Source organism: Boleophthalmus pectinirostris, unplaced genomic scaffold (genome assembly GCF_026225935.1).
Source record: "Boleophthalmus pectinirostris isolate CB_2022bp ecotype Guang Dong unplaced genomic scaffold, ASM2622593v1 HiC_scaffold_4, whole genome shotgun sequence".
Classification (NCBI taxonomy): Eukaryota; Metazoa; Chordata; class Actinopteri; order Gobiiformes; family Gobiidae; genus Boleophthalmus; species Boleophthalmus pectinirostris.
This window is the reverse complement of record NW_026571353.1, coordinates 6,532,985-6,551,509: the sequence shown is the minus strand read 5'-3', so window position 1 is coordinate 6,551,509 and position 18,525 is coordinate 6,532,985. Positions and strand designations below refer to the sequence as shown.

Below are 18,525 nucleotides of genomic sequence, written 5' to 3'. Positions count from 1 at the left end.
AATCCCAAAACTAAAATATGACAATATCAAAACCAATAACAAAAGTGATATGGTTCAAAGGACTAGAAAAGACTGGCTTTGTCAATAGACACATCACACTGGGAAAACAAACATGGCGTTTTGATGCTCACTTTTTTGGAAAATTCTTCCCAGTATGCATTGCGCAATGACCGGAAGGCCGAAATTCTTGATGCATCTATTCACTGCCACAACGTTAGGGGGCTAGGAGTGAGTTCATGCACACAAAATGAGGCGGGTAAGTGGATGTATGTAGAGAGAACAATCACAGCCCTTGTCTGCGTCGCTTTCCCTGCCTGTCTGCATCGTTTCAACACGTAGTTAGAGACATTTCGCAGTTGCACCTCCGTCGATGCAGACGCTCTGCGGAGGGGGTTCAAGGCAACGCAGATGCAAACGATTTGACACACGACCATGAATTGGGCTGTAGAGTACATTCCCTGGAGGAGTAGATTTACACTTAGACAGTAGCAAAACATATTGTAGGAGACAGGACTGGTGCGCTGTGTGTCTGGTTGTGGGTGTGTTGCTCCGGTGCAGAGGAGGTGCGGGGAGTGTAAGAGCATGCACTTACCTGTGGCTCAGGTTTGCTGAAGGTCAGGCCTGGGTAGCTGTAATTTTTTTGGCTGCCACTAATCCACGTCTAAATCCACTTTATTTTTATAGCACATTTTACAAATAAGGCAGTTTCCAAAGAGATCATAAAATGAAGACAATAAAAAGGTAAATTGCTAAAATTTGGTCATACCAGTCCTAAAACAATAAAATTAGTAAAATCAAATAAAAGTAAAAACCATAAAATCATAAAATTGCAGTAAATAAGTAAAATAGATAAAATAAAGAGAATAAAGTAAGTAAATTAAAGTCACAGAGGCCCACACAACTCACGTGGTGTTAAAAGCCAGAGAATCAAATTGGGTTTTAAGATGAGAGTTAAAACACTCCACTGTGGGGACTGTTCGGATGTGGGGTGGCAAAGCGTTCCAGTGTTTGGGGCCAGTCACAGAGAAGGTCCTGTCCCCTGATTTTAAGTCTCATCTTAGGCCCCACAAACTGGAGCTGGCCTTTGGACCTTAGCGTGAGCGCGGGGGTGTAAATCTGGAGGAGGTCCAAGATGTAACGTGGGACCAGTCCATGCAAAGCTTTAAAAACAAACAATAAAATCTTAAAATCAACTCTAAAATGAACTGGAAGTGAGTGCAACAAGGCTAAAATTGCGGTAATGTGCTCATGTTTTTTGGTTTCAGTAAAAAGTTGAATCAAAAGAAACAGAAAAGGCATACCAAAATTTTTGTAGAGTTGCAAATGCAAAGAGCAGCAAGACAAAAGTGAAAAAAAAAACCCCAGCACACTCAGATAGCCGAAGGCCAAAAGCTTTTTTTTTTTAAATAACGTTTCGGCAAAAAAAGCCTTCATCAGATTTTTTTTTTGCTTTGGACCAGAGCACACAGTGTAGAATTTTTGTCCAGTTAAAAGTTGCCCAGGAGAATTTTGGACCAACTGTAAGCGAGAAAGTGCATAGTGGCTAAAGCCGGACAAAAGTGCATTACAGTTGTGTAAACGAGAGGAGATAAAAACATGTGTGGCCTGTTCAAATGATTTTAAAAGATAAAAAAGGTTTAATTTTAGATAAAAACCATAAATGATAAAAGCCACATTTTACAACCACATTTACTTGTTTGTTAAATTTAAAATTACTGTCCATAATGACGCCAAGGCTGGTGACAGACTGTTTCACGTGTGGTTTCAGTGGGCTACTTATCTATACTTATCTTTAGTCCAACTGGTTCCATCCAGCCTCTTTGCTGTGCTGTGATAGCTGTTTGTCTGTTAATAAATGTACAAAAACACATTCTGGATCTCAGCGTATCAGTGTTACAAAGCTACGACCCCAGAACCCTCTCTGCTCTGATCTTCCCGAGCTTCTTTAAGGTTGGTTTAGGAAGCCACTACGTATTTGCACTTCTTAAAAAACTTTTCCCCAGTTGACAGGATTCAATTTTCCATCATACCTTTTTGCACAGAAATATGTTTAAGAGGATTCATTACAGTGGATAACACATTTTGGACGGTATAATGCAAAAGTTTATACACATTGCAACACAAACATATTCTGCTAGTGCTCATTAAAAGACTTAGACTTAGACTTGGACAGTAGTGAAACATATTCATATTCATGTAGACATTTTGACTTGACGAGGATAGGGAGAGCATACGTCAAGGTTTGAAGGGGTGACGAGCAATGAGAATGGCTTATTTTCTTCTAATATGGGAGGGAGAGTGTGTGAGAGTGTGTGTGTGCATGAGTAAGTGAGTAATAACAGAAGAGATGTAAGACAGTAAAGGTGGGAGGGAAACAAAATAAACAATAAAAAAAGTAAAAAAATAAATATTCTTGTTTATTAATCTTTTTTTTTCTCCATTTCCTTTCCTTCCTCTTTTCCTTTCCCTGTTCCTTTTTCTTCCTCTCCTCTCCTTTCATTACCCCTTTGTTCCTTTGTTAATTATTTATTATTTATTTATTTACAGGGTTCCCACAGTGTCTTGAAAAGTCTTAAAAGCATGAATTGAATTTATGAATTTAGAAATAATACCCTAATAACACTTGAAAAAGTCTAGAATTTTTATATCTGGGTCTTAAAAATTGCGCAGTACGTAACTTCTCCATGTCGCATTTCTCCTAAGAAGTTTAATTTGTCAACCACCATTATTTGGTTAAATAACCTGTAACCTAAAAAGTGACGGAACCAATAATTTCGAACTCAATGCAGCCCCGGGTCAAAATTTTCTGAACCCGTCACTGAAGATCACGCGCTACAGCAACACAAGCAGCAAGCGAAGTAGAAGCGTGTAAAATCAAAGAAAGTCTGACCAGAACTCAGTTTGACTAATGCCATTATTATTTTTTTTTTTATTGTTGGTTTTATGTTACATCTTTCTACTCCCAATATTCCTGTGTTTGAGGAATAAATTAACACAAATTCAAGTTCTTTTTTTTTTCTTTGCCCCTATGTTGATGAAATAGGCCGTGAAATAAGTATTAAGTTTTTATATAAATGGTCTTGAAAAGGTCTTATAGACACTTGAATTTAACTTGAAGAAACCTGTAGTAACCTTGTATTTACGTATTCATACATATTCACTCTTAAAAACTTTTCCCCAGTTGACAGAATAAAATTTTCCATCATACCTTTTTACACAGAAATATGTTTAAGATTCATTATAGTGGATAGCACCTCAGAAGTTTAATTTGTCAACCACCATTATTTGGTTAAATAGCCTAAATAAAGAGCAGCGGAACCAATAATTTAGAAAGCAGGTCAAAATCCTCCAAACACGTCACTGAAGATCAAGCACTACAGCAACACAAGCAACAAGCGAAGTAGAAGAGCGTAAAATCAAAGAAAGTCTCAGCAGAACACAAAGTTTGACTAATGCCGTTTTTTTTGTTTGCTTTTTTTACATTGGTTTTACGTTACCAAGTGAAATATTTGATGCTCTGGTTATGGGGAAGAGTCTTTATACTCCCATTATTCCTGTGTTTGAGGAATAAATGAACGCAAATTCAAGATTTTTTTTTTTTCTTTGCACCTAGGTCAATGAAATAGGCTGTGAAATAGGTATTACATTTTTATATAAATAGCCTAAATAAAGAGCAGCGGAACCAATAATTTAGTACACAGGTCAAAATCCTCCAAACACGTCACTGAAGATCACGTGCTACAGCAACACAAGCAACAAGTGAAGTAGAAGTGCGTAAAATCAAAGAAAGTCTCACCAGAACTCAAAAAAAAAAAAACGACTTCAGTCAAATTTTGTTTTTTTAATGTTGGTTTTACGTTCCCGAGCGACACATTTCATCCTGGGGTTATGGGGAAGAGTCTTTCTACTCCCAATATTCCTGTGTTTGAGGAATAAATGAACGCAAATTCAAGCTTTTTTTTTTTCTTTGTCCCTAGGTCGATGAAATAGACCGTGAAATACCGTATTTTCTGCACTTTCTGCGCTCTGGATTATAAGACGCACTGTCATAAAATGGTCTATTTTCGAACTTTTTCACAAATAAACCGCACCGGACTTTAAACGAAACACAACAGTTAGATGGGTCAGTGGTTTTGTTTGTTTGTGGCGTTCACGGTGACTCTGGGCTTTGTTCAGTTGTGGCGTGTAGGGAGGGTGCTGTCTGGGACCAACGGATTGTCGGCGTGTTCGCAGTGACTCAGTTGTTCAGTTGTGTCTAGAAGTGGCACATTGGACTTGCTTTTTCGGTTCGTTCCTCCGTTCCGTTCCTTGTCGGTGTGGAGTGATAAGTGTGGCTGCAGGTGATTTTCGATGCACTGTTGCTGTCTGCTCCGTGTGTGTTTGCGTCCTCCGCAGGTGGTGCGGCTTTGTAGTTTACTGAAGTCGTGCTGGGACACCCGAGTGGATTCGTGTATAGGGCGCTCTAGCTTGCGCAGTCGTTTTTTGATGGGGTTAGAGCAGGCATCTTCAAACTACGCCACGTGGGCCAAATGCGGCCCTCAGACAAATTTTTCTTGGCCCTCAGGCTTCCAGGTGAATTGGCCCAAATTACCTTACATCATTTAAAAATTTACTTCTTACTGCAAGTTTTTGGAAAATCTACCTTGATAAATTAATATTTAGTGTGTGGTTTTAAGGATCTTAGCATGAGTCATCAGTCTTTATTCATGCTATTCAAATTAAATATGCACATATTTCAATTATTCACCGTATTGAGCACCAGTCTACGGCCCTCGATTGGCCCTCTGCTTCATCTGTGTTTACATATGTGGCCCTTCATGAAAAAAGTTTGAACACCCCTGGGTTAGAGGCTTAAGAGCGCATCTAATAGCCTGAAAAATACGGTAGGTATTAAGTTTGTCAATAAATGGTCTTAAAAAGGTCTTATAAACACTTGAATTTAACTTCTGTAGGAACCCTGTATTTACTTATTCATTCATATTCACTCTTAAAAACCTTTTCCCAGTTGCTAGAATAAAATTTTCCATCATATATACTTTTTGGCACAGGATGTGTTTAAGAAAATCCCTTATATTGGACAGCACTTTTTGGCCGCTGTAATGTAAAACTTTGTACACGCTGCATTCCAACCATATTCTGCTAGAGTGGTAGACCAATAATATCACACAGTTTAAAAGTTAGCTCGGAATATGCTGGGGTGTAACCTGAGATGACCCTGCCGGCGGTACAAAAGGTCACTCCCTGTTAAATCAATGCAGCTCTGCGCGCGCCGTGTCGGGTGTAGTGAGCCTGGGAGGTCCACTCATTAGACAAGCAGCGGTCAGGATGATGCTCACGCCACAGGAAAGGGCGCAGAGTCACCCCGATCAATATGTGTCTTTTTGTAAGGAGCACAAGTCCGGCCCCAGCCCGAGTCCGCTCCAGCAATTAGTTTTTGGACAAGTGCTGCTGTCAGATACTAGAGGGACCCTAAAACAGGCAGTTGTAAATGCGTACTGAGTTTCAAATTATGCATACGTGACTTGGAATATTTGGTAAAGGTGCTGTATCTGATTTTTAAAAGTGTGAAAACAGAGCTAGTTTGCAGTGGTCCGAAGTTATCCCTAGGCCTGCCATGATAATTACTACAGTACAGGACTTATCTTTCAATGTATGAAATCTGGATCAATATTATCAACAGTATTTTGGGGCTCAGTCTTTATTGTGTGTACATTTTCTCTGTAAAAATGGGGTATTTTTGTTGTAATACAATAAGATTTGAGCTGTACAGGTTTGAATAACTTCTAACTTCTATGGTTGATTATTGGTTAATTCTGCTATTTACCGTATTTTTCGGACTATAAGTCGCTCCAGAGTATAAGTCGTACCAGCCAAAAAAAATGCATAATGGAGAAGAAAAAAAAACATATATAAGTTGCACTTTTATGGTAAAGTGTATTTTATAAGACCAGGTGCCGACATTTCCTGTTGAAAGGCAAGTTCTAGTAATAACAATAGAACAGAGAACAACAGACTGTTAATGTCACATATGAACAGTTCTTCAAATAATTACAGCATAAACAACAGAATAGAACATCTCACTCCAAATCACTAAATACATTAAATTCTTCATCCTCAGTGTCAATTCTGAGCAACCCCACGACCTCTGGAGGTAAACGGAGCGTCACTTCCTCTTCTGTGTCGCTGTCGTCAGATTCCGCATCAGTTCCAGTTAGAATTATTCTGGCCTTTCTGAATCCCGACAGGATGGTTTCAGTTGTCTTTATGTTTGTTTAAGTTTTAAATTGTCAGTGATACAGAAGTACCATATTTTCCGGGCTATTAGGCGCTCTGAATTATAAGACGCACTGTCATTAAATTTTCTATTTTCAAACTTTTTTCACAAATAAACCGCACCGGACTTTAAATGAAACACAACAGTTGGATGGGTGAGTCGGACTTTGTTTGTGGCGTTCACGGTGACTCTCGTCTTTGTTCAGTTGTGGCGTGTAGGGAGGGTGCTGTCTGGGACCAACGGATTGTCGCCGTGTTCGCAGTGACTCAGTTGTTCAGTTGTGTCTAGAAGTGGCACATTGCACTCGCTTTTTTGGTTCCTTTCTCTGTTCCATTCCTCGTTGGCATGGACTGATGAGTGTGGCTGCGGGTGTTTTTCGCTGCGCGGTCGCTGTCTGCTTGGACACCTGAGTGGATTCGTGTATAGGGCGCTCTGGATTGCGGGGCACGCAGTCGTTTTTGATGGGTTTGGAGGCTTAAGAGCGCACCCTATAGCCCAGAAAATACGGTAATGGTGCAATCGACTGACATGATACAGACAGGACAGTGGCTCTTTCTCTTTCTTCTGCAGCCGACATGCGCAGTAAAGCAAAGTGACAGTGGTACAGGAGCGCACAAGACTAGAGCCTCTCGGGGCTGTCAGTGTGAAAATTTTAACATATAAGTCACACGGGAGTATAAGTCACAGGAAACACCCAAACCATGAAAAAAAGTGCACGTTATAGTCCGAAAAATACAGTATTTGTTGCAGCTCAGACTTTTTGAATGATCCTATCTATGTAAAATTGGTTTTACTGAGATTATGTTGTATTATTGTTATCGTGTCAATGGCATAAAGTAGTTATTATAATATTATCGTTTATCACGGTATATCTCTATGGTTTACTGTATATCTATCCAAATTTGTTGACAGGAATTCAGAGCATCCTAACTATTCACCATGATGACTTTATAGGAGTTTTTCACATCTTTTTAGGAGCTTTTCTTTTCACATCTTTCAGAGACCACAGTGTTGTCAACTAGCATGCTACCGTGCACTTCTTGATACTTGTACATTAAAACTCTTCTAATTGGATGATCAGATGTTCCTATTTACCCAGGACAGTCCCAGTTTTGAGCCCTGTGTCCCCTGTCCCAGCAGATTTATACAAAACCATTGATTCGTCTCAGTTTTATACAAGAAATGTCCCAGGTGTCCCTATTTTTGACCAGTTTAATACCTGCCTACAGTAAAGATTGTTTTAGATTATTTTATCTAAATACAGAAAATTGTGCGTGAAAACTGCCAAAAGACTCATGTCGTATACTGATTTACAAGTCAGTGGAGAATGAAGCGACTGCCTAATAATCTTCTTAATTTCGTGCTCTTTTCACAATTTTATTATTATCCACCACCCCAAACCAGGCGTGTCCCAGTTTTTAATTTAGAAAATCTGTTCACCCTAGACTTGGACTAAACACTTGCAATTAGATGCAGAGCGTACACATCTGATTTATTTTAACTTTAAGAGCTGCTTATGTAATGTATCTGTCCAAATTTAGCTCAGATACACGGTTGGGTCCAGGTCAGTCCGATCAATATGTGTCTTTTTGTAAGGAACACAAGTCCAGCCCTGTTCCGAGTCTCCTGCTGTCAGATACTAGACACACAGTAGAAACACAGACAGTTGTATACACATGATACACTGATACTTCATATGCCATACTTTAGTTTATTCTTGGTCTCGTTTGCATTCATGTTCAGTAGATGTCTTTTCTTTGTGTTAAAGGATTATCTTACCTTATCTTATTTTTTTAAATCCTCCATATATACCATTATAATACCTAATGTTGAATTTGTTGTTGATTTAGATGAAATACATTACATTTCTATGCACATTTTAGAGCAGAGACTTTTAACCATTGTTCACTTACTAAATGAATATTATTACGTATTCATTTAGTAAGTGTAGGAATACTAAACAGAATAGTTCTGTTGTTAAAAAGACAATTTATGCTTTTTACTGGGACTGGGTATCATTAAGATCATTAAGAAGTTGCTGATATGATGCATGCCACGATACGATTCCTATCTCGATACAGTGAGCTTATGATTCGATGCAATTCAGTATGATATATTTCAAATCGATTCCATACATTTCAATAAAGAATAATGGCTAAATCATGACTGTGATACTAAAAGTCTCGTGCAAAGTGAATATGAAACACGACCATTTTAAGCCTCAAAACAGTGAAAATGTCAAATGTGTTGCATAAACGAGTTTCCTTCCCCTGAACAAGCAACAAAACTGTTGACCAGGCTGGTGCTGCCTAGTGCCTCCTCTCAGTTTCATTTCTCTCCAGCAACTAAGTCAGGAAGCAGAATACACTAGAAGAACTCCAGAAGTTGTAAACTGTGCACTGGCCAATCAGTGAAGAGCTGTGAAGTCATGACGTCAAACTCAAGCACCTGTCTGGGTCCCTTTTGTGGTACAGCACAACAGTAAACAAAGCGATCAAGATGGATGTAGATGAAGACAGACATTCTGTATTGGCAACGATTCCCGAGATCGAGGATTTAAAGCTAGAACAAAAAGAATGTTTGGTGAATTTTATCAAGGGGAAAGACTTTGTTGCCCTTCTTCCTACAAGATTTGGAAAAAGCTTAATTGACCAGCATAGTATGGCGACATTACATACGTCACGACCAAATGGCAGCAATTGGTTAAATAAAAAAAAGTACCCGCCTATCGTAGAGTGAACAAATCTGAATGCTGCGAGGTTTCACTTCGTGGAAACCGGCTGATGAATCAGGCTACAAAACTGTAGCATTGTAACAAAATAATTTAGTAAAATCTACCAAAAAATACTCTTGGCGATATATATTTACAGCAGCCCATGATATCGATACTGTATCATCACATTAAACGATATAATATATAAATTAGGTTGTCACATTTTATGACTTTTAACACACATTTACAGTTTCTTGCTTCACAGCAACTACTGCCAACATACACATCTTGTCCATGCTTTTATAAATTAAATGAATAATAAAATAAGTTTGGAGGTAGACATAAACTATAGCTACAGCCTTAAGAACACCCCCTAAATGTGCAAAGCCTATGACACAAAATTGTATTATAATCTCTAACAATAATCTGTCTGGTAAGCACAAATCAAAATGTGTTGTAATCACCAGTGCCAGTGACTTTTTTCCACTGTCTCAATTTAAATGTGGCTTAACTAAAGTTTAATTTTACTTATTGTATTGTTTTGTGATTATATTTGGACACTGTCATCTATAGTTACTGAATTGTGCATTTTCTTTTTCATATTATCAACACGTCAAGCTTGACATTTTTATAATCAATACGTCTGCTAGTCTTATAAATTAAACCTTGCCAGAGCAGCTATACTCTTCACTATATTGTATTCCTTTTATCTCATTAGCAAAGATTTACTTGCGAAACACTCCCTTTCTGCTGCATTTAATCTAAAACAGCCATCCACACCTTTTTAATTGAATCCTTATCTGTTCACTAACGAAAAGAGAGAGAAATTACTTTAGAATCGCATTTGATTAAACCGACCTTCCGCACATCTCCACCGGGGGGCAGTGTTTGCTTGTGTATGCGGCGCTTCACTAGATCCAGACAAATTTCTCATGTATTGTCGCTTGGCATCTCTAAAGCTGTCAGTTCACAAGGTTAATCTGTAATGAAAAAGCATAGAGGCGAGAGAAAGAGGGAGAGAGAAGGAGGGGCTGGACGTATAGAACCAGTGACAAGAGACACGTGGGCAAAGCAAGGGTTAAATGTTCAGTTGACAGTAGGGCTGGGCGATATGGATCAAAAAATATATCTCGATATATTTTGCTATATCTCGATATACGATATATATCTCGATATCTGTATAGGAAAAAATAACCCCCTAAAACCGAAAACTGCAAAAACAAATCTGCCAAATTCCACAAGGTCCTTTTTTTTTTTAAATTAAAGTGTAAGAGGTCGGCAGTTCATATAGGAACATTTAAGATTACAAAAAATCCTAATTACATAAATATTAATTTAACTGTTAAATAAAAGAAATAAAACATATTTCCTTCGTTTCATTCATAAATAAAACAACTCAACACAAGCTCATCTTTGCATTAACTCTGTTATCCAGACCATAACCATGAGCTCCTTTAGCAGAAGAAGCTCAGGATGTTCTTTATTTTAATAGATCCATGTTATTATCCAGCAGTGAGGAGCTGTGAGGTTTCCCACAATCCACTGCAGATCAAACCCAACGTTTCCAAACACTATTGTACAAGTTACACTGCAACAGATTATTAATTAAAATCTTCTGCATAAATAGAATTTACATTACTAAACTTTACAAGATATATAGCATAACGACTCAAGAGCCACATCAGCCCGTTTGAGATTATAGTGTTAATTTTAATTTTTTGCAGCTTTGCGCAGACTTGTTTACGTTTTACAGAAACGAAACTTAAAAAGCGCATGGCTAATTTGCATAAACAGCGCACTCCACGTCCCGCTCATGTGGTTCAACTTCTTTTGGACTAAAGGACATGACTCGGTGGAATATGAAATGTGCTGCTGAAGGCCTTGGCTGTAAATGGTGGAAAGGTTTCGCGGTGCGGCGATGACAGAGAAGACAAACAAGCGAAGCGAAGCAGCGAAATCAAAATATGAATATAAGCATTATATCGATATATACGATATGTCAGAATTCATATCGAGTTTTTAAAAAATCTCGATATATTAAAAATATCGAGATATCGCCCACCCCTAGTTGACAGACATTACAAAGCCTGTTTATTGTGGGTAGATCAATGTTGTTGTTGGAGGGACAGTTTGCCGTGGTGGTTATTCAAAGAGATGATGTTTAAGAGCGAGGATGTGATTAATGTAGAGCAGTATAGAGCAGGTTAAGGTCAGGGTCAGGTTGAGTTAGAAACAATTAAAGGAACTGTGTTTAGCCCGTGCTCTTCATGTTACTATCTAAACATGCAGATAGAGGACATATGTACTAAGGCTGGGCAATATGGATCAAAAATATATATCTCGATATATTTTGCTATATCTCGATATACGATATATATCTCGATATCCGTACGGGAAAAATAACCCCTTAAAACTGAAAACTGCAAAAACAAATATGCCAAATTCCACAAGGTCTTTTTTTAATTGAAGTGCAAAGAGGCAGTTCATATAGGAACAAAGTGCTTCTGCCACATTTAAGATTACAAAAATGAATCCCTAATTACATAAATAATAATTTAACTGTAAAATAAAAGAAATAATACATATTGCCTTATTTTCATCCATAAATAAAACAACTCAACTCAAGCTCATCTTTGCATTAACTCTGTTATCCAAACAATAATCATGACCATGAGCTCATTTAGCAGAGGAAGATTGGAAGTTTCTTTATTTTATTAGATCCAAGTTCCTCACCACTGTAAAGAGCTCTGAGGTTTCCCACAATCCACTGCAGATCAAACCCAACGTTTTCAAACACTATTGTACAAGTTACACTGCAGCAGATTATTGATTAAAATCTTCTACACTAATAAACTTTACATGATTAAACTTTACAACATATAAAGCATAAAGACTCTAGAGCCACTTCAACCCATGTGAGATTATTATGTGTTTAATGCAGTTTTGCCCACATGTGTTTACGTTTTACAGAAACAAAACTTAAAACCACATGGCTCATTTGCATAAACAGCCCTCTCCTCGTGCCGCTGATGTGGTTCAGCTTCTTTCGGCCTAAAGGACACGACTCGGTGGAATATGAGGATGTGCTGTTTAATGGTTTTGTCTGTAAATGGTGGAAAAGTTTTGTGGTGCTAAAAGCTTTTCACTGGCACCAACTTTCGGCGTTCACGGCGGTAGTGACGAGTGAACGAGACACAAGCGAACATAATCGGGGAGGCGGGGACACGCACAGAGAAGGCAAACAAACGAAGCAGCAAAATCAAAATTGAATATAAGCATTATATCGATATAAATACGATATGTCAGATTCCATATCGAGTTTAAAAAATATCTCGATATGTTTAAAATATCGAGATATCGCCCACCCCTAATATATACACAGGGTAGCTGCTGGGTCTTAACTCTTTCCCCCTTGGACGCCTATGAGGAGCAACCCAGACATACTTTACTATGGCTACACATAGAGCATAACTGCATAAAAGAAAACAGACTTCCACAAGTGATTATAAATGATTTTCACACTCATGAACGTAATTGAAACACAGACATATTTGTATCTCTGGAAACCTTAGACTCTGAACTATTCACTTATGGATGTTTAAATGTGATTTAACTCATTTACAGGTTTATAACAGCTCACTGAGGCTACTTTCTCGCAAAAATGTATCCTTGAATCCTAGTCAGCTTAGTATGGGTTGTAGTGGCCCCCACCTATCACAGCCTCTGTTTACATGTGAAAAACCGGAACCATTTCTATTGTTCGTCAAATCACATCTTTAGTGATACAGCGGAGGTGTCAAAACACGTCATTAAAGAAACAAGAGGGGGTCATCAAATGTCGTCTTCATCGGGGAAAGAGTTAAAGTCTTAAAAAGGCCTAAATTTCATGTTCCTAAATTAAAGCCTTAAAAAGTCTTAAATTATGCTGTCCAAGTCTTATTTTTTTCACAAAGGTCTTAATTTCATTAGCCTACTTTTTTGTTTACTCAACCGGGCTGCAGTGCAATGTTAAATGGAAGGAGGAAAAAAAAATACAGCAAGTTGTTCAGACCTTCACATCTTTAAAAAGTCTTGCTACACTAATTTAGATTTGTATCACAATTAGGGATGTGGAAAAATATTGTATCGTTCAATGTGATGATACAGTATCGATATCGGGGATTGCTGTATTGATATATCTATCGCCAAGAATATTTTTGGTATATTCTGCTACATTATTTTGTTTCTACAGTGCTACAGCTTTGTGGCTTGTTTAGAGGAAGCAAACTCGTTTATGCAACACATTTGACATTTTCACTGTTTTGATGATTAAAATGGGTGTGTTTTATATTAACTTTGCACAAGAAATGGTTTAAGAAAGACTTTTAGTATCACAGCCATGATTTAGCCATTATTTTTTATTGAACTGTAAAAAATGTATTTGAAATCTAACTGAAAATGCACTGTATCGAGATATGTATCATATCAGGGCCTACGTATCGAGGTAATCACAATGCAATAAAATGTTACTCAGGTTACAGTGATAGAGATACTTGAATTTGCAGTAAAAAATATTGCCTATGATCATTTTGGGCTAATTTAGTAGAAGGTTGGGGCCAACAAAAATTTGTCTGAGAGCGACATTTGGCTTCAGGCCATAGTTTGGACACCTCTGGTTTAAACCAAGTGGATTTGGCAACCCACATGAGAGACCCACATGCGGCTCAATCTGCTTTCTGTTTTGATCATGGTCTTGATAGCCAAAACACCAAATTATAACATGTTTTTCTAACTAAACAATTTTAATGCAGATTTTTAGTTCAGTTAAAGCTATATTTGAACACATCTGAGGACACTGGTTAGGTTTGACATTGCAAATCTAAATCTTACATACATTTCCTTCTAAAGTTTGGGTAATAAATTACTAAAATATACTATTATAATCCCAGTAAACTCTTTTCTAAATGTGCATCTTTGTGTAAAACCATGGGCTGCAATAAATAAATAACAGACTGAAACACTTGTTGAGTTTTTCCCGAGTCGAAAGTCTGTCCTTCAGAGTTTCCGAGCTCACACGAATGCACCATTGATCTTTCCCTTGTCATTCCCAGGTACACGGGTCACTACTTCATCACCACGCTGCTCTACTCGTTCTTTTTGGGCTGCTTCGGCGTGGACCGCTTCTGCCTGGGTCACACAGGCACCGCCGTGGGGAAGCTGCTGACCCTGGGAGGCCTGGGCATCTGGTGGTTCGTGGACCTCATCCTGCTCATCACCGGGGGTCTGATGCCCAGCGACTACAGCAACTGGTGCACGTACTACTGAACGCACTGAAAACCAAGTAAAGGGTTTGAGGTTTTGAGTTTACTGATGAGGCTTTGTGCTGTAAATATTGTCAAAGGGACTATTTATGATGGACTATGTAAAGAATGACCACATATCATACAAATACACATGTGCAGTATGTAACTTTTCTAGTGGGGGGAGGGTCCTCTACCTGCTTGTCTGGAATGTTCCGCAGTATGGCATTAAAGGGCCCATGTTACTCATGTTTTCTGATCTATAGTACAATGTTGTTTCCTCATCACAAACAGACCTGGAGTTGTTTTTTTTCATTCACACATTTAACACACAAATCCTGCAGATTTAGACTGAGTTCTTCTCTCAAACAGAAAACACTGTTCCACCTTGTGATGTCATGTGGAAATACAGGAAGTGCTCCACTACTAGTGCTACTAATCGAAAGGTAAAAGGTAATTAGACTGTTTTCAGTTTGAGAGAAGAAATCAGCTTAAATACTCAGGGTTTGAGTGTTAAACGTGAATAAAACAAAACACAACTTGATGAGGAAATAACATTATAACATCGATCAGGCCCTTTAAGCGTGTGGATCTTGTATTTATTTAACAGGTGTTTTTATGGCTACAAATATATACTGTATTTTTTGGACTATAAGGCGCACTTAAAATCCTTTAATTTTCTCAAAAATCGACAGTGCGCCTTACAATCCGGTGCGTCTTATGTATTATTCTAGTTGTGCTCACTGAACTCGAACCGATTTCAAGTGGTACACAGCGCATATATCTCTCAAAATGTTTTAGTATGAAGCCACACCGCTTTGTCAGAGCATTAAGGCTACCGTAGTCAGGAGCCTCGTGGAGTAAAGGGCGAAGTATAATTCTGCGTCAACTCAAAGCACACTGCAGCCGTCGCCTTGTCGCAAAAAGAACACTCATATTCCACGGAGTCGTGTTCTTTAGTCCGACAGAAGCTGAACTACATCAGTGCACAAGGAGCGAGCAGTTTTTTCAGCGCTTATAGTTTATGCAAATTAACCACGTGGTTTTAAGTTTTGTTTCTGTAAAACGTAAACAAATGTGCGCAAAGCTGTATTAAACACATTATTACTCAAGGTATATTTGGAAAAAAAAAAAAAAACTTAATTATTCACCCTCGTTTACATTCATAAAACACATTCACCAAGACAGGGAGACGCCAATGGATCGTGGACGCCTGGGCTAAGGATCAGTCTCAAGTGTCGTCCGTTTGTTTTTCTTAATGCTCCTTATAATCCGGTGCGCCTTATGTATGAAAATAGACGAGAGAATTCAAAATTATTGATATTGCACCTTATAATCTGGTGCGCTTTATAGTCCAAAAAATACGGTACAGTGAAAAACATTCATAGATCTGACCTGTAACACGGCCTGATAATCCTGCACTGAACACCAATAACAGCAATAACATCTCCATGACAAGCACATGACAGACTCTCCACCAAGAAAGTTATGTAGTGCACCTTTAAAGATGTATGTAAGATATCGGGATATACTGTAATATACTGTATATAATGTCTATTGTCTTTGCTCAATAGAGGTCTACTGGATTGTGACATCTTGTGGTTGGAAAAATTCAATGGTTAGAATATAAAGGATAGAAGAGACTTTTTATACTTGTTCTTTGTTATAAATGTAAGACTGTTTCTTATCGTTTCATGTTAAAATATTGTAGGTTTTTTTGGTAATATAAAAAAAAAAGATACACTCTTTGCAAAATTGAAATCAGTTTTTCTTAAGTTGGTAGTCAAACGCTTCACTAAACTACTGTCTCCAGAATATTACTGTCAAAATCTGCCATCTTTGTTCAGGTAAATGTCCAAAATTGCTGCATTTGGCCAAAAATATATGACTAAAAAGTAAATGTAAGAGAGGTGCTCTGTCTGTATCTCTAAAGCTCAAAATGCTCTGTTCCAACTTGTGATGTCATGAAGCTGTAGTTTTAAAGTTAACGGCTTTAGTTACCTTTTAGTGAAGTAGAAATGGGTAATTCCAGAGCTGAAATGATCCAAATGTTTCTATGATTGAAGGAGTTTAAAAACACAGTGGAGAGCTTTCCTTAAGTTGGTGGTCAAAGGCTTCAGTCATTAAAATGTCTCCTGGATGTTACTGTCAAAATCTGCCATTTTTGTTCAGGTAAAATGTCCAAAATTGCTGCATTTGGCCAAAAAATATATGATTTTAAAGTAAATATAAGAGCAGTGGAACCACCTCATTTGCTCATTTACTTGTATACAATTGTGTTTCGTAAACTGTGGTGGATGAAGTACTCAGTTTTGTTACTTAAGTAAAAGTACAGATACAAGGGCAAAAGATTTTACTCAAGTTAAAGTATCACATAGAAAAAAAATGTACTTAAATAAAACCACTGAAGTACCTGTTTAAAATTGTACTTTAAGAGTAAAAAGTTAAAGTATTTTGTAGATATTTTAAGAATAATTAAAGCATCAAATGTGGTGATTTTGTTAAAGAATTCAGCTGATTTTAAGTGATTCAAATGATGTCTTGATTGTTCTAGCTGTCATTGTGTTTCTGGTTTGCTCAAAGTTTAACTAAGTACTTCTTACTTTTCAGTCCAGATCTAAAATGTAGTGGAGTAGAAAATACACATACCTGCTCTCAAGTGTAGTGAAGTAAAAGTAAGAAGTATCCACTGTAAAATGTATTTAAAGTACAGATATCTATAAATTGTACTTATTGTACTTTTACTTTTGTTCTTCGTTACCTTCCACCACTGAAAATTACTGTCCAATTTTTAATGTGGTTACTGTTAATGTAACTTTCTGGAGGTGGCAACTGCCTGATTCCATGAAAATAAAATGTTAAAACCACTTTTTTTCTCAGTGGAGATAGACTTTTATGCCATACTGTGGAATATTCTAACCAAAGGAATAACATTTCCATGGAAACAAGCAGGAAACAAGTAACAGTCAAGTTTGTGGAGATTTGAGTGCACTCGCTGTAAGGATGTATGTTTTTCTGTGCAATAAACAACCAAAATAAAAAACAAAACAAAACAAAAAACATGCCTTTATTCTCTTTAATGGCTAAAATGTTACATAATGTGGCTTTAAAGGTCCTATATTATACAAAATGGACTCTTGTGAGGCTTACCTTCTCAAAAACATAACCGGAGTTGTGTTTTGTTTCATTCACACATTACACTCCCGACAAGACTCATATTCATTTTAGCTTTGGCCAACTTTTAATTTTGGACTTTGGTTAATTTTTTCCACGAGCATTTTTGGATTTTCTGCCTCTTTGCAAGAAGTATGTATTTATATCAAATGAAAATGTTTTTTAGCTATTTAAATTAAATATGAGTTTAGTTTTATGAATTTGACCAAAATGAATGACAAGGCTTGCGTTCATTTTAGCTTTGGGCAACTTTTAATTTTGGATTTCGGTTCATTTTTAACAAGCATTTTTTAATTTCTGCCTCTTTACAAGAAGTATGTATTTATATCAAATGGGAATGTTTTTTAGCTATTTAAATTAAATATGAGTTTAGTCTTATGAATTTTTTAACAGGAATATTGCATTTTAATTTTCAGGGCACTAAAGGGGCAATTCCAGGGCTGAAATGATCCAAATGATTCTATGATTGAAGGAGTATGGAGTTTAAAAACACAGTGGAGCGCTTTCTGTATTACCACATGTCATCACAGACTGGCAGAGGTGAGACCAAGTCGTTTTGTGAGTTTCAAGTTGGTCTCCAGTCAAGTCTGAGTCAAGTCCCAAGTCAAATACAGGCAAGTCCAATCGTGTCTTGAGTCACTGACTCATAAGTCCAAGTCAAGTCCAAGTCGTCTGCTTTGAGCTTCAAGTCAGTTCAAGTCTTTAAACCAAAATACCAGATTTTTGCAATCTATATGAATGTGAAACTAAATTGTACTTATAAAGTCATGGTATATTTAAATATGAGTATTTATATAAGAGTTGTAGAAATGTAAATTTTTCCTTTTTAAATGTCTTGACAAGATCTTAGTGTGAATTATTATGGTCAGAATAGAAAGAATGAAGATTTAAAAGTGCAGTCGTGTAGTCTGCACTGAAATGGAGGGATCATGTTCTATGTAGTTCCCTCTTTTGTACTGTATATTACTGTGTTGTACTGTATAATACTGTAGTACATTTGAGGATACCACCTCATAGTACTTCAGTTACATCCAAAGTAACAAACAGAGAAGTGACATGTTCCAGTTTGTTCCTGTAAAATTCAG

General features: G+C 37.4%; 1 protein-coding gene across 1 annotated transcript in view; it reads left to right on the top strand.

The window, feature by feature from the left end:
- tm2d2 (TM2 domain containing 2) overlaps nucleotides 1–17,957 on the top strand; it is a 25,694-nt gene extending 7,737 nt beyond the window's left edge. The window contains exon 4 of the mRNA XM_020931031.2: nucleotides 14,078–17,957. Within this exon, the coding sequence (XP_020786690.1) occupies nucleotides 14,078–14,291 (214 nt within the window). The 3' untranslated portion in view covers nucleotides 14,292–17,957. The remainder of the gene's footprint in view (nucleotides 1–14,077) is intronic.
- Nucleotides 17,958–18,525: the final 568 nt, after the last annotated feature.